This window comes from Triticum dicoccoides, chromosome 7B, assembly GCF_002162155.2.
Source record: "Triticum dicoccoides isolate Atlit2015 ecotype Zavitan chromosome 7B, WEW_v2.0, whole genome shotgun sequence".
Lineage (NCBI taxonomy): Eukaryota > Viridiplantae > Streptophyta > Magnoliopsida > Poales > Poaceae > Triticum > Triticum dicoccoides.
In genome coordinates this window covers 140494635-140518659 of record NC_041393.1, presented here as the reverse complement: position 1 = coordinate 140518659, position 24025 = coordinate 140494635, and the positions used below count along the sequence as shown (strand labels likewise).

The following is a 24025-nucleotide window of genomic DNA, read 5'->3' as shown; positions in this document are numbered from 1 at the left end:
GGGTTCCCTGTGTTTCTAGCATGAGTTGCCTAGAAATCATTCCAGAGTTGCCTGCACATCATACCAACTTGCCCATAAAATACAGATTATTTTGCATGCATAATGTCTCAGTAGTTCTTTTTTGCAATTTCACAAGCATTAACTGCCATGTTGTTGTATATTCTATAATTGATAAACCCTTCGTTCCACATGCTTTTGTAAAAGAGAAGGCGTCTGAGAGGGCACATCAAGATAGAAGCTCGCCTCTCAGGTCCATGGCCACCAAAACGGGGGCAACAGTTGTGGCAATGGAAGAGAGGACAGATGGAGAAGGGGAGGTCAAGGGGAGGTTTGGGGGTCTGCGACTGGAAAGGGGAAGGAGGATTTGGTGCGTCGGTGTGAGGCTAATGCTAATGTCAGTAGGGGAGCTGAAGTTGCGATTGTGACAGACTCGCCCCTGGGGGCCATGTGCGTGAGGGGACCATTTCTTTCCTTTTTAGGTTTGCCAGCTGGATCTAGGAGAGGTCCACTACCAATATTAGGGTGTGTGCTCTGGACCGCTAGCCAGCCAACGGTTGCTGGCTAGTCGCATCTAAATGCTAAAAAGTGCAGCTGCACTTTTTAGCTATCTCGAGCACACACCCTCCGCGATCGTCGGATCGAAATCATGATATCCATGTGTTCCACGGTCGGGGTGTGGACGTGGTTCGTGCGAAGAGATTGTCTCCCCGGTTGCAGGGGCCCACCACAACCCCCAGCCTCTCTCCACTCTCCTTTACCCTTTCCCAAATCCACCACCGCGGTCCCCTCATCCCCTCGCCCAAATCCACCGCCGCTTCATCATTTCGAGGCGCGCTGCCAGAGGTTCGTCGGAGATTGGGAAGGCATTATAGAAGTGGGAGGAGAGAACCCAACCCAATCGGCGACCCATGATAGAGGGGCCTGAGCTCCGCGTGCGGTGACCACCAAGCGGAGGCAGAAGGCTGGCGTCCGGGGCCGCCGCTTCTCTGCCACCGCGTCCACGAAGCGAGGGTTTGAATGGGAGGGACACCGCGCGTCTGTGCAGCTCGACTCCTAGCGGCGAAGTGTGAGAGCCAGAAGTGCCATCTTCAGCGGTCGAGGAATCGGGCCTCAAATCACGGGTAAGCATCGTTGATTCCCGCACAGGTGTGTTTTATTCCACTCGAATCTAGCTCTTATTGGCCTCACAGGGGGTGTGGGAGCATGCTGATTTCAGAGGGGCCGAGGTCAAACTATGGCTGGCCGCCGGAGGCTGTCGCGCTCGTGCAGCTCATATTCTCTGCTAGCTTGGCGGGCCCCTTGTCTTCGTGAGTACCCCGTCTTCCTCGTGTGTCACTGGAACTCTAGTGGAAGCTATGTGACATGGTAATAGTAGTAACCTTTGCTCTCCTTTTAATTTCAGAAAAGGAATGCTGGGTTTCTCGTAGTAACTGGCACAGTGGCATGGTTAGTTAGAGGATCCTCTTTTTTTCTTGAATAATCTGGGAATCTGAGCATCTCGGTATTAGAAAGAGCTTACAGGATAATTTATGGGGGAAAGGGGATAAAATCACAGCAATGTCTCGGTAAGATTTATGTCACAGCAATGCCAGGAAACGATTGCAAAATCCAGTGTCATTTGTTACTTAGTTGCGTGAGTTTTTGCCAAAACTTGCCCACACATTGTAGGTAGTTGCCTCAAAATAACTCACATAATGAATCCTAAAGTATTGTACACATTGTTTCGGTTACTTAGTTGCCTGACAGGTTCAGATTTTTTTGCTTTAGTGATTGTGTACTCATAAAATTCGTCAATGCCGAGATCAATGACTTATAAAATTATACTAACTAATAGATCAAGTCTACATTCTTTTGTCCTAAATAACTAATAGATCAAGTCTACAGTATTTTAATTTTAGACTTGCCTACAATCAAAATCAAAGTTGTTTTTTTGAGAAATAATCAGAGTTGCCTACAATCAAGCAGGGGAGTTGCCTGCTTTTTCCCCTTCTTGTTTTAGACAAGGGCGTTAAGTGCATATTGATCACAAAGTTTGGTATCCCACCAATAGGCCTGACTTGGTGAATTTAGTTTTTTCTTCTATATATGGCTGCTTTGTCGGTGTACCAAGTCAGGTTGGGACTACACATGAGTTTCCCGGTGAATGCACTTGATTTGCACAAAAACACCAAAAAATGCTGAATTTTTTATTTCCAACTCAAGTGCACTGACATTGCCTACGGTGTCCGTGTGGTGGCGCGCAGGGACCCGACGACGTCTCGGTTGTCCGTTGGGGGAGTTAGGGTTTGTCGGCAACGGGTCTTGGGGTTCCTCGTCGGCTGGATCTGGCTCGTGGAAACCTGCTTCCCAGGTGTCCGTGACGGTCAATTGGCCCGTGCCGTGGTGATGGTCGTCACTGGTGGGCCCCCTTGACCTTGTCTCCTCTGCATGTGGGCCAGTATTGGGGATGTCCAGTCCTGGCTAACGGCATTTCTGTCCCGGCTTTGTCCGTATCTTAGTGTCTCGTTCTCGGACAGTCTATGTAGGTGGAGGGCAGTGAGGTGTGAGATAGGTTGCGTGGGGAAAGACGAAGGTAGTGGACGACGAGGCGAGAGAGATGAAGCATGTGGGGAAGACGAAGGTGGACCAAAAGTGCCCAGATTTATTATGTATTTTCGTTTATCCAGTGGAGTTGCCCAGTAACATTTTTATAAGTGTTCCAGGATCTTCCAAAAAATGGCATTAGTAGTTGCCTAAATACTGGACTAGAAGTTTCACAAGCTACCAGGGGTGTTTTTTTGTCACTGGAGTTGCATAAGATATCATAAAGAGTTGCCTAGTAGTGGATCAAAAGTTGCATAGTTGTACGCGACGATCGGTTCTTTCCCATAGAGCAAAGACATCACCTGCATCATCCTGCTTCTGAAAAGAGCAACACAAAAAGGGGTCAGTGCGGATAGAGCAACTCTACAAATAGGATAAAGCAACTTTGAATATGGTATGCTTTGCCTAGTTAAATATTTCTACTGAATATGGTATCCATGTCAGCTAGATTGAAACTTGTACAAGAACACATTAGTTCAACCTACTTGGATGGTTTATACAGTTACAACTCCATCGGTTCTAAACTTCTTATAGTACAAGATATGTGTACAAGTAGAAGCACATCAGTGCTTGCTGAATAATGCCGCCAAAATCACATTGATTTAATAAAGCATTAGGATATAGCATTATTGTTTTACTATTTTTAGTACACATAAAACTAAACTCTCCCAGGAAAATCAACACTGCATCTGAATGAAAAATTATTTGTCTTACAGTAGTCACTGATGCCACACACACGATGCAGTTAACAACAGGATATTGCTTTGATGTGTGCATTCACAGTTCCATCTGTTTGATCAATTCACTAGTTCTCCTTCCCTAGTTGTAGCTGCTTCCAAGTCCCCTATCGACACTTCTGTTAACCATTAGTACATCAATAAGCGAGCAAAAGTAAGAAGCTACAGACTGTACTCTAGACCGAGAAAGTCAGCAGCCACAAAACATGCTTTCTTCTAGTCAATCTATAACATTTTTGGGCATTGATCTAGCCAGGAAACATGATTTCTTCTAGAGACAAGGGGGCAGTGCCATCTGTGCGTCACGGCCACCTAGTGTGGTGGAGTTAGATCTGGGAAAGCGTTATCTCGAGTGGTTGAGGAACTAGCCCGCAAATCCTCGTAAGTATCTTGAAATCGACCCCCTAAGCATGTGTTTTTCTACTCATATATACAATTCTATGTGATATAGGCGGAATAGGGAGGTTGAAGAGGGGTGTGGGGGTCCCATGTTTATGGGCAAACCAACGATTTTGAGCGCGGCGGTGGTTTGTGACTTGGGGATGTGGGGGCTGGAATCTTGTATGATTTCAGCAGAAAGTTTTTGAAACTTGCCCAACGCATGACAGTTAGTTGCTATAGATGCCGGCATAAGTCACCCAAAGATCCGGTCCCAAGATGGAGGGCTAGAAACATCGATGATTCTAGCCGAAAAAACTTGCCCAACGCAAGATAGGTAGTTGTTAGAGATGCTTGTGTAAGTTGCAAAAGATCCGCTCTCGATATGTGGGGGCTGGAATCGTCTCGGACTTGAGCCAAAAGTTTCAAAAACTTGCCCAACGCATAATCGTTAGTTGCTAGAAATGTCGGCATAAGTTGCCAAAGATCCGCTCCCGAGATGCGGGCGCTGGAATCGTCTATGATTTGAGCCGAAAGTGTCAAAAACTTGCCCAACACATGATAGTTAGTTGCTAGAGATGCTGGTGTGAGTTGCACAATGATCCACTGCCGAGATGCGGGGGCTGAAATCGTCAATGATTTGAGCCGAATGTGTCCAAACTTGCCCAATGCATGATAGTTAGTTGCTAGAGATGCTGGCGTGAGTTGCCCAAAGATCCGCTACCGAGAACATTGGGTTTTATTTCACCAAAACTTGCCCAATGCATGATAGTTTGTTACTAGAGAGGATGGCACGAGTTTCCCAGAGATATTTTTTTGGCAAAAAATGATTTTAGTTGCACAAAAGTTGTGTTTTCCAACAGGATAAGTTGTCTACTTATAAATAGTACTTGCCTAAATCACCTAAGTTTTTGTAAATATGGTTTTGTCGATATTCTAGCCTAAACAGATTGTTTTTTTTTGTTTACAGGGCCTCACTAAATTCTAAAGTCAAAGCAACATTTTTGAGGTTTTGTGCACACGCCCAAGCAAGAAGGTTCAACACCCACTTTCAAGTAAGCTTCGCAGAAAGATATCCAACTTTTTTGTTTCAGCAAAATAAGTGGAGTTGCTTCAAACATACAAGAGTAGTTTAGTGCCAACAGTGACTTTGCTTAAACAAATCCTAGAGCTTGGAGATTTTTTTGTTTTCTCAACACAGTCCTAGTATAAAAGGCAACTTAAGAAAAGCATCAAGGGGTTTCTCTGGATGTACAACAGCCAGTAGTTAGACAAAGGAAAACAAAACAATTTTCATGTACTGGCAGGACTAGCCTTTTGTCAATACTTGATTTGCTTAAAAACCCGCTATAGTTGCTCACTAATTCCTTTTTTACCGTTTTCTCGCAATTGGTGGTGTACTAGATGCTCATGCCGGAAGAAACAAGGGGGAAATACTGGAAAAATAGTTGCAATCAGGATGAACAAGGTGAGAAAAATTCAAACCTTCTCTTTATTTTCCTCCTCTACACGCTAGGTCATTCTGATTCGATATGTGGGTTCGTTACATAAATATTGTGCGAGCAAAATATGGGTCAATTTTGCTGGAATTTTATATGCAAGTTTTGCTTAGAATAAACCCATATAAAGGTGCAAACATTTATATATATTTTTTGCTTATTGGGGTTTTGAGCATGGGTGGACAATAAATCAATCTCTTTTTCACCTGCATACACATCAGCCCCAGGAGATACATGTCCAAAATCCAAAGCACAAGCTAAAACCATAACTTCAAGAGGGTTATGTTTCTTTTTATTCACAGAACTAAATAAACATGAGTTGCCTATAAAGCTTTCCCTACTTGCCCAAATATTATAGAAACTTGTCTAGATATGTAAACAGCTAGAAACACAACCAACACAGCAGCTACAGTTAGAGCAAATCCCAGATACATACATTGCCCAAAATCCAGTAGCAAAATTCACAACGAAACACAACAGCTACTACTACAATTGTGCAACCTATAGTTCAAGGAGACATTTGCCCCAAAATTCACTAATAAAAGCCAAACCCTGTAACTTTCAAGACCTCTTTTCTCCTTAATTTATTTTTCTACAACACAAGAAACATGAGCTGCCTGCATTATTTTCTCCCTGATTGCCTACACATATACACAACTTTCCCAAAAGCCTTAACAAGCTTGAAGATCAACCAAAAAAACAACAGCCTCGCGCAACCTACAACACTCTGCAGATACTTGCAAAAAATCCAAGCTTAAACTAGAATAGTAATTTCAAGAGAGGGGTTTCCCTGTGTTTCCATCATGAGTTGCCTAGAAATCATTCCAGAGTTGCCTGCACATCATACCAACTTTCCCATAAAAAACAGATTATTTTGCATGCATAATGTCTCAGTAGTTCTTTTTTGCAATTTCACAAGCATTAACTGCCATGTTGTTGTATATTCTATAATTGATAAACCCTTCGTTCCACAGGCTTTTGTAAAAGAGAAGGCGTCTGAGAGGGCACATCAAGATAGAAGCTCACCCCTCAGGTCCATGGCCACCAAAACGGGGGCAACAATTGTGACAATGGAAGAGAGGACAGATGGAGAAGGAGAGGTCAAGGGGGAGGTTTGGGGGTCTGCGACTGGAAAGGGGAAGGAGGATTTGGTGCGTCGGCGTGAGGCTACTGCTAATGTCAGTAGGGGGAGCTGAAGTTACGATTGTGATAGACTCGCCCCTGGGGGCCATGTGCGTGAGGGGGCCATTTCTTTCCTTTTTGGGTTTGCCAGCTGGATCTGGGAGAGGTCCACTACCAATATTAGGGTGTGTGCTCTGGACCGCTAGCCAGCCAACGGTTACTGGCTAGTCGCGTCCATAAAAAAATATGCGTTTTCTTGAACCGTGGAAAATATTCATATCTCATTCAGTTCGTCTCTCACAAAAAATGCTTCGAAAATGACCCTTGTTTCGTTTTTCCCTCCGTGATTGTATCACCAACGAATATATTACTTCTAAGTAATCGATAAAGCTCATGATTTGCAAAGAAAGACCCTGACCGCGCGCGTCCGTTCCTTGTGTCCACATCGAATCAAACAATTCACTTACATTACATCCATTATTATTCGTCTTGAACCAAGTATATATTTACAAAAAGGAAAACATGACCGGATACCACGCGACATGCGAAAGCCCAATGCAGCAAGGTTGGGAGACGACCCGACGACGTCAACAACGGCGGGTCTGATCTCCAACGTCATGCACAGGAAGGATCATATGTGCTCCTATGTTTATACGTAGAGGTCCAGTCCATATACATCTCCCCTAAGCTAACTACAGAGAGCACCACAGTTCGCAGCAATGTTATCCCAGGTTGAGGCTAATTTAGCTGCGAGAAAAGATAAACAAACATAGAGGAAAAGGACGCTCCATGCCGTATGAAGAAGAAGCGGTCGAGGCGCGAGGCATGAAACCGTCGGCGGCCTCTCATCTCCAACTCCGGCAATCTGTGGTCCATCGATCTATCACTTGCAAGAAAATGACTTGTGAAACCAGCACGTTGCCCTCTCATCTCCAATAGTTACCTCTCTCGCTTCAGGTGGGGGGAAAGTCATCATGCTATGATCTCATCCGGCAAGGCCACGAACCGCGTTCGCTTCTGAAACACCAGAGAAACAAAATCACATGAGAAGATGTCAGCAAAAGCGACGGGTAATTCGTCTCAACCAATTGCTGATCTGTTCACGGATCAGGGGACGACAACAATGGGCTGAGATTTGCAAGATCAGAACATCAAGTACATGAAAAAGTAAAGGCCGAGGCCAACAATGATTTACTTGTGAAAAGAAATGAAAGAAAAATCCTAATGAAAAATTCTGCTGATGTAATATCCCTTATCTTCGAGCGAGGAAACTGGCACACGTAGAAAACGATTGCTAATGGTGTCATGGTGATAAGATTAGCTTCAAAGAGATAGTTCCCCTGAAAACAGCTACAATGAGATAGTACCATGCCATCATCTAACGGTCGCCTGCTGCTGCCTAAACTACTTTAACGGTTAGGATTTGCTGGTTTGACTTTGAGGTGCTCAACCATAAATCAATTGAACCAGTAAGTTGACAGTATATTAGTGACGGTGACCGGAAAGAATCGGCCCAAAGGTACACTAATGGGTATATACCGGATCGAGCAACTTGTCATGTTATGATCCATGAAAATTTCTCCTTCTGGACACTTGGTCAGAGATGTGACTCTCGGCCTGTTTCTTCTGCCACAGTAGAATAATAATTCAGGTACTTCTAATGTTTTGAAATGGCCATTTAAGATTATCTCGGGTACGCAGGCATAGACTTTCTACAGATCTGACTGTAGATCAGTTCTAGCAGCTACTCCCTCCGTTCCTCAATCTAGTGCGCATAGATTTCAGCGCAGGTACCAATGTGTGTGCTGGCGTTTATTTTTGGACCAGAAAGCCCTCGCTCCTCCATGGTTTGTCCCTCCTAGCAGTACTAGTACACTGGTATGTGTGTCCGACGCGAGCGTCTACGGCCAGCAAAAAACCGGCCAGGGAAGCGGGATGCTGACCAAGGACACGGCGACGCTGGCCATGGACGCTGGACGCGGTGGGCGTGGATGGCTCTTCTGGCTCCTTTAAGCCGCTGCCGCTGCCGCACAAGAAGCCAACGCCGGCGTGCTGCCACCATCTGCAAGAACGGCGGCGTTCTCGGAGTGGCGACAACACCTTCCTTGCCGCTGGTCCAATCCCGCCGCCGCCAGTCGATTCCCGCTGCCGCCAGGATGCGGTGCGCAGCTGCGCATGCTCCCGCTGCTGGTGAACCTGCTCTGCGCCGCCGTCCATGGACACGGGGACACGAAGACGACACCGGCCAGGGATGCGGGCCCAGGACGTGCCGCCGCCGGCCATGGACGGAAAGACGTCAGTCGTTGCGGATGCGGGGACACCGGCTGTGGACGCGGAGGCGCACTCCCATCCTCGAGCAGCGGCGTCGCTGCCGGCCATGTACGCGCTCGACGCGGATACGCCGTTCTTGCACGTGGTGGCCGCGAAGACATCGGCTATGGCAGACGCGGAGATACCGGTCGTGGGCGCGGAGTCGCACTCTCCCATCCTCGAACAACAGCATCGGCGGCGCCTCTGGGCTCTGGTTCTTGTGAGCCGCAGCCACCGCGACCCCGGCGTGCTGCCCCTCTATGCATGTCCAAGAAACTCGCCCAGCGCCCCAGCCTCGTCGACGGCTCCATGATGAGCTCCGCGCGCTCGCCGAGCTCCTGCGGCTGGTGGCCCTGCTTTGCGCCGCCGACCCTGTGTGGGCTCGCCCGAGCTGGAGCTGGCCCTCCGCGTTCATACTACAGGAGGTCGAGGTGGGGGGAAAGCTGCGAGAAGAGATAAGGGAGAGAGATGATGCGGTGGAGCCTGCGCTGCTCGGTGGGAGGGTGTTTTCGTCCAAAACCGCTCGCAGCTAGAAGTACGCACTACATTGCGGAATTTCCGTGAAAAACTTATGCGCACTACAATTAGGAACGGAGGGGGTATTAGAAATGTGGACGGAACGTCGGAGCGGCTGCTATGCTGAATTCGCAGTTTTAGGTTGAAGATGGAACAGAGCTATTGCTGACTTCCTGTGCTAAAATATCTGTTGACAACATCGAACGTTCAGAGAGCTCGTTCTGAAACTTCTGCACGCGAACTATTTTCCATGGTAGATCTATGACTGCTACTGCTATGCTTCATCCGCAGCCAGAAACTGAGAATTGTCTCATGTCTCCAGATATTCAAGTAGGAGTATGACAAGCAACTGTATTTTGCATTATCACTCAACCAGTCAAATCCTAGAATTGATCGCCAACAAATAACTAACGTAGTAACGTGTCAGGAAAAAACCTCAAACACGCTACTCAATACTTAAGACACATCTGCAGCGGCCGAAAATACTGGTCATGCCATTAACAGCCCCAAATCGTTTCCCGGTGGACCCGTCGGGATCCAATGGCGTATCAGTATTTCATGTTTTGACAGTCCATAACAAGATATATACCCATGCTGCTGGAGACGCTCTTATGGCTTGTTTACATATTCCTAAAGGAACCGGGTGAAAGAGAGAACAATATTTGCATGCCATGTTTTACTTAGATTATAAGGGTATGAATTAGTCGAAGATAAATTTCAGAGGAAATTTTATTGTGTAATAAACTGTGAGTACATAAACTATATTTATTATTTTTAAATTGTGTTGGTCAAATAAACAGTGTTGTAATAGTACATACTTTTGGGTGAAAGTCTCCGCATTATTTTCTTGACCGGGTAATAAGACACCACCGTTGCTTGAAACAAAAATGTTTTCCTTCCCACGGAATTTATTTATTTTGAAATGCAGATGAACGGAAAGCAATACAAAAGGACCAATTTATACAGTGATTATTTTTGTATTGCAATCAAGTTATTTGATTCAGAAAAGCAATACAATGACCTTTTTTTTGCGGGTATTTGATTCATACCTTAATAGCATGGCTCTATCAAAAATACATAGTAAAGATAATGATATTTTGAATAAAAAGGTAAAAAGTTTGAAAAAAGTAGTGCATTACCTCCTTCCGGCTGGCCTTGACGTCTGCTGATGCATACTCCGGCGTGCGGGGTAGAGCGGACCACTTATCCGGCGTCTTCGCCGTCTCTGCGCCCCTCTCCGGCGTTGGCATCATGAACCTGGCATCCCACTCGGGCGTCACGGCGAACCTGGGACTCCGTTCTGGGGTCTGCGCGAACCTGCCGGCGCCCCAGTCCGGCGTCGGCACGAACCGAGGGCTCCGCTCTGGCGTCTGCGCGAACCCACCAGTGCCCCAGTCCGCCGTCGGCAGGAACTGCGGGCTCCGCTCCGGCGTCACAGCGCCGTTGGCGGCGCAGAGCTGCATGATCTTAGCGGCCGCCTCGGCGGCGTCCCGGCTCTCGCCCATAAGCTTGGCGACCTGCGCCTTGGGCAGGCGCATTCTGAGCTGGACTGGCCCGCCCTCGGAGGAGGTGGACATCGGAGAGGGCGGCGCGGTGCCGGCACCGGCCGAGGTCGGGAAGGTGAGGTCGGAGGTGGAGCGGCGTGTGAGCATGAGCGACTCGAGCCTCTCGCGCGCGCCGACGTGGAGCGCGCCGGACCACGCGCGGCGCGGGGGCACGGTGGGGCGGGGCAGCGCGACGAGGAAGTAGAGCCGGCCCGGCCGGAGCAGCGCGTCGTGCTCGAGCGGGCGCGCGCGCACGCCGAGCAGCTTGACCTGCTCCGACTCGAGCAGCTGGAAGCCCGGGTGGTCGCGCAGCACGGCGCCCGCGTACGCCGGCGGCTTCACCCGGAAGGCGGTGCCGTCCAGCTGCATCACCTTGGCGCCCTTACGCCGGCCGCCGATGCTGTTGCCCATTGCCTGTCGGCTGCTGCTCCTTGCTCCCACGCTGCGCTCTCCTCCCGGCGGCGTCTGCGTTTTCTCTTGTCTTTCGCCGCCTCCTCTCCTCTTCCCTGGTGGTGCGTGGGTTCGGTTCGCGTGGTTCTTTGCGGTGTTTGTGCGTGTGGGGTGTGGGAGTTTAAAACGGGCGAGCGAAAAAGGGGCAGACAGGTTTGGGAGTCAAAGGTTCACGCGAGTATTGAGCTTGACGTACACTGGAACTATACTGTATTATTTTCTACTGTACAAAGCTTAGCTAGGCCCCCACTATGGCATACTCCTAGATAGCACTGTGAAAGTGGAATGGGGGGAGGTTAAAGTCGGTTCTAGTGCATGCATGTCTAATTAACTATGCGTGAAGGATGAAAACACGTTTTTGACCATCCAATTAAGCTCGCAGTTCCAGATTCAGAGCAAGAACTTTACTTGGAGCTAAGCAAAACGTAGGACTAATCGTGATCTTACTCGTAACTTTTTAAGCGTACTTGTCTGAACACTTAGGTTATTTTAGAGTGGCAAAGGGTAGGCTTGCTTCGGCTGTGCAGAACTGAGGAAGCATGCTGCAGGCGTAAAATTTAAACTAGATATACTCCGTACTTGTGCAAAACTGACTTGGTACCTAATTTGGTGGTGGGAGGAAATAAGCCAGAGCCTTCAATTACCACGAGCAGCGTTTGTGGCACAGCTTCTTCTCTCTCAGCATCAGATCACATCATATTTATGTTTGTCAAAAAAAAAGATCACGTCATATTTAACGTGCTAGCAAGCGTAACGAGTTCGACCCGCCGAATAGCGCGGCGAAATCCGTCGGCCGCCGTGTTATCTCGTGCAGAAGGAAACGTCGAGGCGGAGAATGGCGGGGATGAAGGAGAATTGATGGGGCTGGTGCCGACGGTTGGACATGATCTGCCTGGTGTTCGTGCTTGTGCTAGTGCTGCTCGACGGAAGAGGAAGAGAGAGGAGAGAGAGGCCAGAGGTGGAAGAAAGGAGATGTGCTTTGAGATCCGTTTTTTCAGGTGTTATGATCACGAGAGGGTCTCACGACGCAGAACATGCGACCCGGGTCGCATAAATTTTTTTTTTCCGCATTAGCACTGTGGAAGTGGTAGCGAGGAGGTTAAAGTCGGTTCTAGTGCATGCATGTCTAATTAACTATGAGTGCAGGATGAAAACACGTTTTGACCGTCCAATTAAGCACGCAGTTCCAGAATCAGATCAAGAACTTTACTTCAAGTGAAGCAAAACTTAGCTACTGGTCTGAACACTTCGGTTATTTTAGAGTGCCAAAGGGCAGGTTTGCTTCGGCCGCGCAGAGTCGAGGAAGCATGCTGCAGGCGTAGAATTTAAATTAGCCATGTACTTAGTCTACAAAACTGACTTGGTACATAATCTGGTGGGGGAGACAAGAGGCTTTAATTACCACGAGCAGCTAGCGTTTGTGACACAGCTTCTTCTTTCTCAGTGTCAGACCACATCATATTTACCGTGCTAGCAAACGCAACGAGTTCGACCAGTGGAAGAGCTCGCCGAGATCGGCCGCCCGTCGTGTCATCTCGTGGCCAACTTTGCATGTGCCGTTCGCCTTCATTTTTAAACCCCTTGACGTTGATCTTGCACCTGTAACCATTAACCTCCATTTGTATTAAGTGGGTTCGTACGTGGCCTGGTCTCTTTGTTCTCGAAGCCATGGCACTCCAGCAACGGCAACGCGGGTGCCGTACCGCCGGACTCGCCACGGCGGACGCCCCGGGTCCAGATGGTGCGTCCTTCACGCCACAGATCGGTGCAATCACGGTCTTCCTTTATGCGCCCGTCACGGCACGGGATCGGATCGAGGAATGTCCTGCGCCGGCGGCGGCGAGGTCAACCGCGCGCATGCATCGTATTAATGCGGCCAAGCCGCCTAGCTGGCTGCGGGGCGCCGCCGTTTCGTTTCGTGTGGGAGGAGTCCGGCGATCCACGGCAACTGTCGTGTCGCGTTGTGAATCTGCACGCAGACGGACGCGCGGCCGTTGTCGCCTGTGGGACTGTATCCGGGTTTGCCTGCCCTTCTGCTCAAGGCGAACGAGAGCAAAGCACATGCCCATGTCCTCCTTGTGTGCACGTTTGAATCGGCCGAGTTTCCGTCGTGAAATATGTGACGTGGTCGCTTTCTCACGCTGTTAGACGTTCTAAGCGCCCAGTGGGTCAATTTTCTACAGTACTGTTAAAGATCTGCAAGATGAACAGTTAGGGTATAACGTTACAGATTATTTGCCTGAAAATTTTGCAGCAGTGTGAATATTTTTCTTGTAAAAGATGCTACGGGGACCAAGAAAAAAATCATGGCACTGCGAAATGAGCTCACGGTACTGTGTGCTCCTAACCAGTCGTACTGTATCTCGTTAGACTAGCCAACCATGTTGATACTGTACGCTAACTCTGGACCGGTCTAGGCAGCAACGAAGAACGAGTCTCTCTCTCTTGCCACCAAGTGTGCCACGACCGTCCGAGACTCATGACCTACCAATCCAAACGTAGACCACGTGTTGCCTTTTCCGCTATGTACCTTCCTAGAATCCTGACTCAGCATCCTACGTGACATATGCTCGATCGTCACGACGCACCTTCCGTCCTTATTACGGGTTAGGATCCTCTGCAGTATTGTACGGTGTTGTACGATCACTGCCATGTAGGACCTAGCCTCACATGTCATCCACACTACAGCACCATACGGTACTGCAGAGGATCTCAACCCCCTTATTACCGATATCTGATACTACATGCATGCATGCATGATGTTCTCTCTGCTGCGGTCGTTGGGCTTATCTGCATATGGTTCGTGCTCAGTAGGGAATCTGGGCCAAAATCACTGTTATGACCTTTTCAGTAATCTTTGCCACAAAATGAACTCGATCTAAAAATATTTCACGATCTGATCATTTTAGCAACGCCAAAGCCCGTGACGTTTCTTTTCCATATAAAAACGCCGTGATAGCTCGCGTTTCAGCCCCATATTCAAACGCCAAGCTAGCTCGCGTTTTCACTCTACATGAAAACGCCAGCTTCCCAGGCCAAAACGCCATGAGCTTTGGCTTTTCTGTACTGCTCTGCTAATATTCCGCCGTCGCACGACCACATGCATGCTTGGAGATCGACCGATGGACATGCCCTGATTATACTCTCCTCATTCATTCCGTAGTACTACTAGCTTTAACTTAAGAGGCTGCAGGCCGAACGTTACAGCTTCCTACGAGCATAACTAATTATATCGATTGTTTAGTCTTGTTCCCGCTGGAATTTTATTTTGCTTCGGTTGCATGCAGGCACGAGCTCCGAGCAGTAGGCTTCCAGTCTCTGCAAGGCCGGCACTTCCCGGCGCAGCTCTCGGTGAAGCATCTCTGGAACGCGCTGATCCTGCAGGTGGAGGAGCTCCACAACTGGCTGTCACAGAAGCTGAACCTGCTGCTCCGGCCACACCAGCTCGCCGTCGCCGGCCGGCACTGCTCCAAGGCCGTGCTGTACCACCTGCAGGCGGTCATGAACCAGACGCTGTACTAGGACTTCGAGAACCCCAACCTCCAGAGGAACGGCGCGTCGAGGCACCTGGGCCCCGGGCAGGGCCGGCGGGAGTTTCAGCTAGATGCATGCAGGCACATGACTAGGTACTGCATGTCTGGTCGGACCCTTTGGCTGCTTCTTTTAAGGGCAATCGTATCGGATTAGTCAAAGAAGAGCTTTGCTTTGGTGGACACTTTAGCATGTATAGAGCTCGTTGGTGTTCATTACTTGATCCTCTATCTGGGACGGCGGGAGTTTCAGCTAGAAACGCCAAAGCTCATAGCGTTTCAGCCTGGGTGGCAAAGCCACGTACCTTGGCGTTTTCATATGGAGCAAAAACGCAATTTAGCTTGGCGCTTGAATGTGGAGAAGAAACGCGAGCTATCTCGGCGTTTCTATGTGAAGAAGAAACGCCACGGACTGTGGCGTTGCTAAAAGGGTCAGATTGTGAAATACTTTCATGTCGAGTTCACTTTGTGACAAAGATTACTGATTTGACCGGGAATCTGCAACGGCATCCATCCAATGTAGTAAAAGGCCAAAAGACAGGTATTGGTTTTGGCTCTGTTTTGTATCGATCTCGTCGTTTTCGCCGGTTGCACTTGCAGAGACGTCTCCCCGGAGCCGGAGCGGAGAGCGCCGTACATTGTCCACTTCCTGTCCTTTCTATTCTGATTGTCGGGGTCCATTCGCGCTATCGATCGACAAGCCGGCAAAGCCGTGGTGTATATGCACGTACAGCTATGTTTGCTGTCATCCCGTTGCTATTGTCTACGGTCAAGTTCATGGACAGTCCGCGCGTGCGTGGCATGCTCCTCAAGTTCATAGTTAACGACTTTGGGGCAGGATGCGAAGGACTGAACGTACATCCGGCACATGCGTGCGGGTGTGAGATGCGACACGCCTTTGCCTCGCAGGTCAGCTGGAGGATGGGTGGTTGTGGGGGCTTTTTCACTGTTCTGACCCATTTGTTAAAGTTTAGCATGATTTGACCCGTGTTTGAAAGTTTTTCCGGATCTGACCTATTTCGAGACGCCAGCAACCGTGGCGTCTTGCTTGTACTGAAGACGCCGCGAACCCCGGCATCTAGCTGAAGGAAACATGTCCTAAAGACAATAATAAAGTTATTATTTATTTCTTTATTTCATGATAAATGTTTATTATTCATACTAGAATTGTATTAACCGAAAACATGATACATATGTGAATACATAGACAAACTAAGTGTCACTAGTATACCTCTACTTGACTAGCTCGTTTATCAAAAATGGTTATGTTTCCAAGGCATGGACAAAGAGTTGTCATTTGATAAACAAGATCACATCATTAGGAGAATGATGTGATTGACTAGATCCATTCCGTTAGCTTAGCACTTGATCGTTTAGTATGTTGCTACTGCTTTCTTCATGACTTATACATGTTCCTATGACTATGAGATTATGCAACTCCCGTTTACCGGAGGAACACTTTGTGTGCTACCAAACGTCACAACGTAATTGGGTGACTATAAATATGCTCTACAAGTGTCTTCGACGGTACTTATTGAGTTGACGTATTTTGATATTAGGATTTGTCACTCCAATTGTTGGAAAGGTATCTCTGGGCACTCTCGATAATGCACATCACTATAAGCCTTGCAAGCAATGTAGCTAATGAGTTAGTTACGGAATGATGCATTACGTAACAAGTAAAGAGACTTGCCGGTAACGAGATTGAACTAGGTATTGATGTCTACTACACAACCTTCTTCTTGTAGACGTTGTTGGGTCTGCAAGTGCACAACTTTGTAGTATAGTAGCAAATTTCCCTCAAGTGGATGACCTAAGGTTTATCAATCCATGGGAGGCAGAGGATGAAGATGGTCTCTCTCAAACAACACTGCAACCAAATAGCAAAGAGTCTCTTGTGTCCCCAACACACCAATACAATGGTAAATTGTATAGGTGCACTAGTTCGGCGAATCGATGGTGATACAAGTGCAATATGGATAGCAGATAAAGGTATTTGTAATCTGAAATTATAAAAACAACAAGGTAGCAAGCGATAAAAGTGAGCGTAAATGGTATTGCAATGGTAGGAAACAAGGCCTAAGGTTCATATTTTCACTAGTGCAAGTTCTCTCAACAATAATAACATAGATAGATCATATAACAATCCCTCAACATGTAATAAAGAGTCACTCCAAAGCCACTAATAGCGGAAAACAAATGAAGAGATTACGGTAGGGTACGAAACCACCTCAAAGTTATCCTTTCTGTTCTATCTATTCAAGAGTTCGTAGTAAAATAACATGAAGCTATTCTTTCCGCTCAATCTATCATAGAGTTCATACTAGTATAACACCTTAAGACACAAATCAACCAAAACCCTAATGTCACCTAGATACTTCATTGTCACCTCAAGTATCCGTGGGCATGATTATACGATATGCATCACACAATCTCAGATTCATCTATTCAACCAACACAAAGTACTTCAAAGAGTGCTCCAAAGTTTCTACCGGAGAGTCAAGAACGTGTGCCAACCCCTATGCATAGGTTCATGGACGGAACCCGCAAGTTGGTCACCAAAACATACATCAAGTGGCACATGATATCCCATTGTCACCACTGATAAGCACAGCAAGACATACATCAAGTGTTCTCATAAAAGACTCAATCCGATAAGATAACTTCAAAGGGAAAACTCAATTCAACACAAGAGAGTAGAGGGGGAGAAACATCATAAGATCCAACTACAATAGCAAAGCTCGGGATACATCAAGATCGTGCCATAGAGGGAACACGAGAGAGAGAGATCAAACACATAGCTATTGGTACATACCCTCAGCCTCCCGGGTGAACTACTCCTTCCTCGTCATGGAGAGCACCGGGATGATGAAGATGGCCACCGGTGAAGGATCCCCCCTCGGGCAGGGTGCCGGGAAGGGCTCCCGAGAGGATTCTGGTGGCTACAGAGGCTTGCGGCGGCGGAACTCCCGATCTATCTTGATATTTGATGTTTTTAGGGTACGTAGGCTTATATAGGCGAAAGAAGTCGATCGGGAGGTGCTCGAGGGGCCCACGAGACAGGGGGCGCGCCCTACAGGGGGGCGCCCTCCTATCTCGTGGCTTCCTCGATGACCCCCCGGCTTGCACTCCAAGTCTCCTGGATCATAATCTTCCTAAAAATCATGCTACCGAAGGTTTCGTTTCATTTGGACTCCGTTTGATATTGCTTTTCTTCGAAATACTGAAACAGGCAATAAAACAGCAATATGGCATGGAACAATCAAAAATAATATGGCATGGAATAATAGGTTAGTCCCAAAAGTAATATAAAAGTGTATAATAAAGCCTGTAATCATTCAAAACAGATAATATAATAGCATGGAACAATCAAAAATTATAGATACATTGGAGACGTATCAAGCATCCCCAACCTTAATTCCTGCTCGTCCTCGAGTAGGTAAATGATAAAAACAGAATTTTTGATGTGGAATGCTACCTAGCATAATTCTCAAAGTATTTCTCTTTATTGTGGCATGAATGTTCAGATTCAAATGATTCAAAATAAAAGTTCGTATTGATAAAAGAAATAACAATACTTCAAGCATACTAATAAAAGCAATCATGTCTTCTCAAAATAACATGGCTAAAAAAAGTTCATCCCTACAAAATCATATAGTTAGGCTATGCTTCATTTTCGTCACACAAAGATGTTCCCAACTTTTATACCCCCGATGACAAGCCAAGCAATTGTTTCGTACTTAAATAATCTCAAACTTTTTCATCCTTCACGCAATACATGAGCGTGAGCCATGGATATAGCACTATGGGTGGAATACAATAATGATTGGGGATTGTGTGGAGAAGACAAACAAAATTCTCACATTGACGAGGATAATCAACGGGCTATGGAGATGCCCATCAATTGATGTCAACATGAGGAGTAGGGATTGCCATGCAACGGATGCACTAGAGCTATAAATGAATGAAAGCTCAACAAAAGAAAACTAGTGGGTGTGCATCCAACTTGCTTGCTCACGAAGACGTAGGGCATTTGAGGAAGCCCATCGTAGAAATATACAAGCCAAGTTCTATAATGAAAAATTCCCACTAGTATATGAAAGTGACAACATATGAGACTCTCTAGATGAAGAACATGGTGCTACTTTGAAGCACAATATATGAGACTCAATAAAGAACGAGGTGCTACTTTGAAGCACAAGTGTGGAAAAAGAGATAGTAGCATTGCCCTTTTTCTTTTCTTTTCTTTTCTTTTTTTTCTTTTTTTTTCTTTTGGCCCTTCTTCTTTTTTTTCTTTTTGGGCAATGCTCTAATAATGATGATCATCACACTTTCATTGATTACAACATAAGAATTATAACTCGAAACTAGAACAAGATATGACTCTAAATTAATGCCTCCGGCGGTGTACCGGGATGGTGCAATGAATCAAGAGTGACATGTATGAAAAATAATGCATGGTGGCCTTGACACAAATACGATGTCAACTACATGATCATGCAATGGCAATATGACAAAAGTAATGTATGTCATGATGATGATGAACGAAACGGTGGAAAGTTGCATGGCAATAATATCTCGGAATGGCTATGGAAATGCCATAAATAGGTAGGTATGGTGGCTGTTTTGAGGAAGATATAATGAGGTTTATGTGTGATAGAGCGTATCATATCACGGGGTTTGGATGCACCGGCAAAGTTTGCACCAACTCTCAAGGTGAGAAAGGGCAATGCACGGTACTGAAGAGGCTAGCAATGATGGAAAAGGTAAAAGTGCGTATAATCCATGGACTCGACATTTGTCATAAAAACTCATATACTTATTGCAAAAATTTAGAAGTCATCAAAACCAAGCACTACATGCATGCTCCTAGGGGGATAGATTGGTAGGAAAATACCATCGCTCGTACCCGACTGCCACTCATAAGGATGCACAAGCTAGATACACTTCATGTTTCAAATTTGTTACACAACTTTAACCATACGTGCATGCTACGTGACTTGCTAACTTCATCACAAGCATTCTTTAAATTCATAATCACCCAACTAGCATGACTTTAATATCACTACTTCCATATCTCAAAACAATTATCAAGTATCAAATTGATCATGGCATCCAATTCACCTCCTATGATAGTTTTCATTCAAATTACCATGATGTTTAAGACTCTCAAAATAATATAAGTGAAGCATGAGAGTTCATTAATTTCTACAAAGTAAAACCACCGCTGTGCTCCAAAAGATATAAGTGAAGCACTAGAGCAAACGACAAACTACTCCAACAAGGTATAAGTGAAGATCAATGAGTAGCTAAATAATTATGCAACTATGTGAAGACTCTCTCTCAATTAGGAATTTCAGATCTTGGTATTGTATTCAAGCAGCAAGCAAAACAAAATAAAATGGCATTGCAAGGATAGCACGACTCATGTGAAGAAGCAAAAACTTAGGCTCAACCGATACTAACCGATAATTGTTGAAGAGGAAAGGTGGGATGCCTACCGGGGCATCCCCAAGCTTAGATGCTTGAGACTTCTTGAAATATTATCTTGGGGGTGCCTTGGGCATCCCCAACCTTGAGCTTTTGTGTCTCCTTAATTCCTCTCATATCATGGTTTCTCTATTTCTCAAAAGCTTCATTCACACCAAACTCAACAAGAACTCGTGAGATAGGTTAGTATAAACCAATGCAAAATCTTATCATTTTCTACTGTAACAAATCACTAAAATTATTATTCAACATTGCATACTAAATGTCTCTACATATTTAATACTCCTATCCTCAAATAGAATCATTAAACAAGCAAACATATGCAAACAATGCAACCATAACAGCAATCTGCCAAAACAGTACAGTCTGTAAAGAATGCAAGATTAATCATACTTCCCTAACTCCACAAATTATAAGAAAAATAATAAGCTGTAAAATATTTACCAGATCTCATTATGCAAAAAGATTCAACATTATATCACTCTCCGACTTTTTTAGGGAATTTTTGCAACAGCGGTAAACTTTCTGTTTTGAAACAGCAACATGTATACTTGCAAAATAAGCATGGTAAAGGCTATCCTTGACAAACTAAAGATGCAAAAACTTAATCTAAATAACAGCAAGCAAATACTAACAAAATAAAATGACGCTCCAAGAAAAATACATATCATGTGATGAATAAAAATATAGCTCCAAGTAAAGTTACCGATGAACGAAGACGAAAGAGAGGATGCCTTCCGGGGCATCCCCAAGCTTAGGCTCTCGGTTGTCCTTGGATATTACCTTGGGGTGCCTTGGGCATCCCCAAGCTTAGGCTCTTACCACTCCTTATTTCATATTCCATCGAATCTTTCACCCAAAACTTGAAAACTTCAACCACACAAACTCAAAACAAAACTCGTAAGCTCCGTTAGTATAAGAAAATAAATCACCCCTTAGGTACTGTAATGAACTCATTATAAATTCATATTGGTGTAATATCTACTGTATTCTAACTTCTCTATGATTCATACCCTTACATACTAGCCATAGATTCATCAAAATAAGCAAACAACACAATGAAAACAGAATCTGTCAAAAACAGAACAGTGTGTAGTAATCTGTATCAAACGTATACTTCTCGTGGACCTGAGGAATTTGTCTATTAATCATCTGCAAAAAGAATTAACCTAAAAGCACTCTTTAGTAAAAAATGGCAGATATTCTCGTGAGCGCTAAAGTTTCTGTTTTCTACAGCAAGATCATGCACCCAAGTCTTCCCAGAGGTTCTACTTGGCACTTTATTGAAACAAAAGCTATAAAACATGATTATTACAGTAGCATAATCATGTGGACACACAAAAATACTAAGGGTAAATATTGGGTTGTCTCCCAACAAGCGCTTTTTTAATGCCTTTCTAGCTAGGCATGATGATTTCAATGATGCTCATATAAAGAATAAGAATTGAAACATAAAGAGAGCATCATGAAAAATATGGCTAGCACATTTAAGTCTAACCGACTTCCTATGCATAGGGATTTTGTGAGCAAACAACTTATGGGAACAATAATCTAGCATAGGAAGGTAAAACAAGCGTAGCTTCAAAATTTTCAACACATAGAGTGGAAACTTGATATTATTGCAATTCCTACAAGCATATGTTCCTCCCTCATAATAATTTTCAGTAGCATCATGAATGAATTTAACAATATAACCAGCACCTAAAACATTCTTTTCATGATTTACAAGCATGGAAAATTTACTACTCTCCACATAAGCAAAATTCTTCTCATTCGAAATGGTGGGAGTATCATAAGAGACTTGAATACTATAAATTGTTTCCACATTAAAAGAGTAATGTTCATAGAAAGGATAATCATAATCATGACAAGTTTTATAAATATAATCATCACTACTTTTTATAGCATAAGTTTCATCACAATAATCATCATAAGTAGCAACTTTGTTCTCATCATAATCGATTGAAACCTCTTCCAAGATAGTGGAATCATCACTAAATAAAGTTGACACTCTTCCAAATCCACTTTCATATTCATCACAATAAGATTTAACATCCTCCAAAATAGTGGGATCAATACTACCTAAAGTTGACACTCTTCCAAACCCACTTTCATCAATATAATCATCATAAATAGGAGGCATGCTTTCATCTAAACCTGGGCAAACGTCGGGCCGGGCCGGGTTTCGGGCCGGGATTGTAAAAGCCCGACCTTCATTTCTCAAGCCCGAGCCCGGCCCGAAGACCGAAATACTCCATATTTTCAAGCCCGAGCCCGGCCCGAAATCAAGCCCGAAGCCCGAAAGCCCGACCCGAATGCTATTTTTAGTACGCGCACGTGCAAGCCCAGCCCGAAGCCCAAAAGCCCGGCCCGAAATACGGAAAAATTGAAGCCCGAGCCCGGCCCGAACTATCTTTCGGGCTGCAGTACCACCAGCTGCGTAGGCGTTCCTTGCTGATGAGGATCGTTGAACACTCTCGCGTTACGTTGCTTCCAAAGAGCCCAAGCCGTTCCAATATCGAAGGAGTCAAAACCTCTCCTAGTCCTTCCAAAGAAGTTCTTCCTGCTCCTCATCCACCAGTCCATAAACTTCATGTCTAAGTTCAGAGGCTCAATGTTTAGTTGGAACGCCTCAAAACACCGATGACATACCTCCCTCGCAAAAACGCAATGTGCAAGGATATGGTCAACATTGTGTTTGTCATGTAGGCAAGAGAAACAGACCGACGGTTCCTGCTGCAGTCCGTGGCGTGCTCAGCGATCGCTAGTCCATAGACGGTATTGTACCATGAGCCAAGCGAAAATATTGCATCTCAACGGAGCCCAACTCCTCCAAATGGTTGTGGCCGTAGGTGACTCTATCAATCCCATGCATAAGCGGTTGTAGATAGACTTTGCGGAGTAGGGTCCCGAACCATCCGCTGGCCAAAGGAATTGGTCTCTCTCTCCTTTGCTTCTTGGAACCATGGCAATGGCCTAGCAAAGGTGTGCAACATGTATGTGTGCCATGAAGGAAAGGTCCCCTTGCACGTTGTGGGTCCATGCATTCTCAATCAAAACCTGATGAACAAATCTCATGTTCCTTGCACGCGGCTGCACAAGCTGAACAATAAACGCTGGATGAGCCCACGTTGCCACGCCGACATGCATTTCCTAACCTGATCCAGCAGAGGTTGCCAGTCCGCGCGTGTCAGGGCTTTGATCGCCAATTGGATGCCCAAGTATTTACAAGGGAATTTTCCCATCTCGCGGTGCAAAATATCCAAGACTCTCTGCCTGTCCTCCTAGGTGCCTCGATACAATCATATTATCATAAGGCCTTTTCGGTTGTAACGATCTTCACTTGTTTTTTTATTTTCACAATTCAACTAGGGTATTTATCTGGTTTATTCTTGTCAGATAGACAAAACACTAAGATTCTTCTGGTTTCTTTCATACGGTGACCCTAAGAGGAAAACTGTCATATGAAAGAAACTGTGCAATGTTAGTGTTTGTTATTATAATAAGGGTTATATAAATAGTTAGTCTTACAAATACGGTATATTAATCAGTTTGAATAGATCTAAACCCCCTGCTCCTGCTCTTCACCCCGCTCCTGACCCCCACGTCGCCCCCCGCTCGGGAGACACGGGTGGTACTCCAACCCTAGCAGCCGCCGGGGCCGATTCTCCTCCCTCTTCCTCCCATCGTGCCGGAGGACGCTGTCGGTCTGCGCCCGGTGGCTGACGGCGGTGGCGGGGGTTCTCCTCCTCCCGTGTATCAAGGGCGGTGTGGCCCCCCTATGCGCGTGGAGGCGCGACCGATCTAGCGAAGCGGTGGCGACGACAACGGTGGACATGGCTGCGGCGGGGGCGGTGGCCGGTCTA

At 45.8% G+C, this 24025-nt stretch overlaps 2 protein-coding genes across 5 annotated transcripts; one reads left to right on the top strand and one right to left on the bottom strand.

The window, feature by feature from the left end:
- Positions 1 to 725: 725 nt before the first annotated feature.
- On the top strand, positions 726 to 6615 carry LOC119336324. 4 transcript variants are annotated; one of them, XR_005162363.1, is made up of 6 exons: positions 726 to 1121; positions 1217 to 1307; positions 1403 to 1565; positions 4669 to 4753; positions 5103 to 5166; positions 6172 to 6615. XR_005162363.1 is itself a non-coding variant. In XM_037608318.1 (5 exons), exons 1-5 carry the CDS (start codon positions 1018 to 1020, stop codon positions 6195 to 6197), a joined length of 396 nt encoding a protein of 131 aa, XP_037464215.1. In that variant the 5' UTR covers positions 726 to 1017; the 3' UTR covers positions 6198 to 6615. The 4 variants fall into 4 exon arrangements, 2 of the variants coding, with proteins under 2 accessions (XP_037464215.1, XP_037464216.1); XR_005162362.1 differs by having other exon boundaries at positions 1191 to 1307; XM_037608318.1 differs by lacking the exon at positions 1403 to 1565 and having other exon boundaries at positions 1191 to 1307.
- Positions 6616 to 6777: 162 nt separating this feature from the next.
- LOC119341777 (uncharacterized protein At1g66480-like) lies at positions 6778 to 11217 on the bottom strand. Its single transcript, XM_037613632.1, has 2 exons — positions 10285 to 11217; positions 6778 to 7336 (listed from the first exon to the last, which is right to left on the bottom strand). The coding sequence occupies exons 1-2, from the start codon at positions 11098 to 11100 to the stop codon at positions 7292 to 7294; spliced, it is 861 nt and encodes a 286-aa protein (XP_037469529.1). The 5' UTR covers positions 11101 to 11217; the 3' UTR covers positions 6778 to 7291.
- Between the last annotated feature and the right edge of the window lie 12808 nt (positions 11218 to 24025).

Excerpts from the sequence above, each read along its gene's own strand:
- LOC119336324 (XM_037608318.1), top strand. The coding sequence starts at position 1,018 with ATGGGAGGGACACCGCGCGTCTGTGCAGCTCGACTCCTAGCGGCGAAG. Across the intron at positions 1,308-4,668 it reads TTGGCGGGCCCCTTGTCTTC|GGCCTCACTAAATTCTAAAG; the intron begins GTGAGTACCCCG and ends TTTTGTTTACAG. Across the intron at positions 4,754-5,102 it reads GGTTCAACACCCACTTTCAA|ATGCTCATGCCGGAAGAAAC; the intron begins GTAAGCTTCGCA and ends GTGGTGTACTAG.
- LOC119341777 (XM_037613632.1), bottom strand. The coding sequence starts at position 11,100 with ATGGGCAACAGCATCGGCGGCCGGCGTAAGGGCGCCAAGGTGATGCAG. Across the intron at positions 7,337-10,284 it reads TCAAGGCCAGCCGGAAGGAG|AAGCGAACGCGGTTCGTGGC; the intron begins GTAATGCACTAC and ends CTGGTGTTTCAG.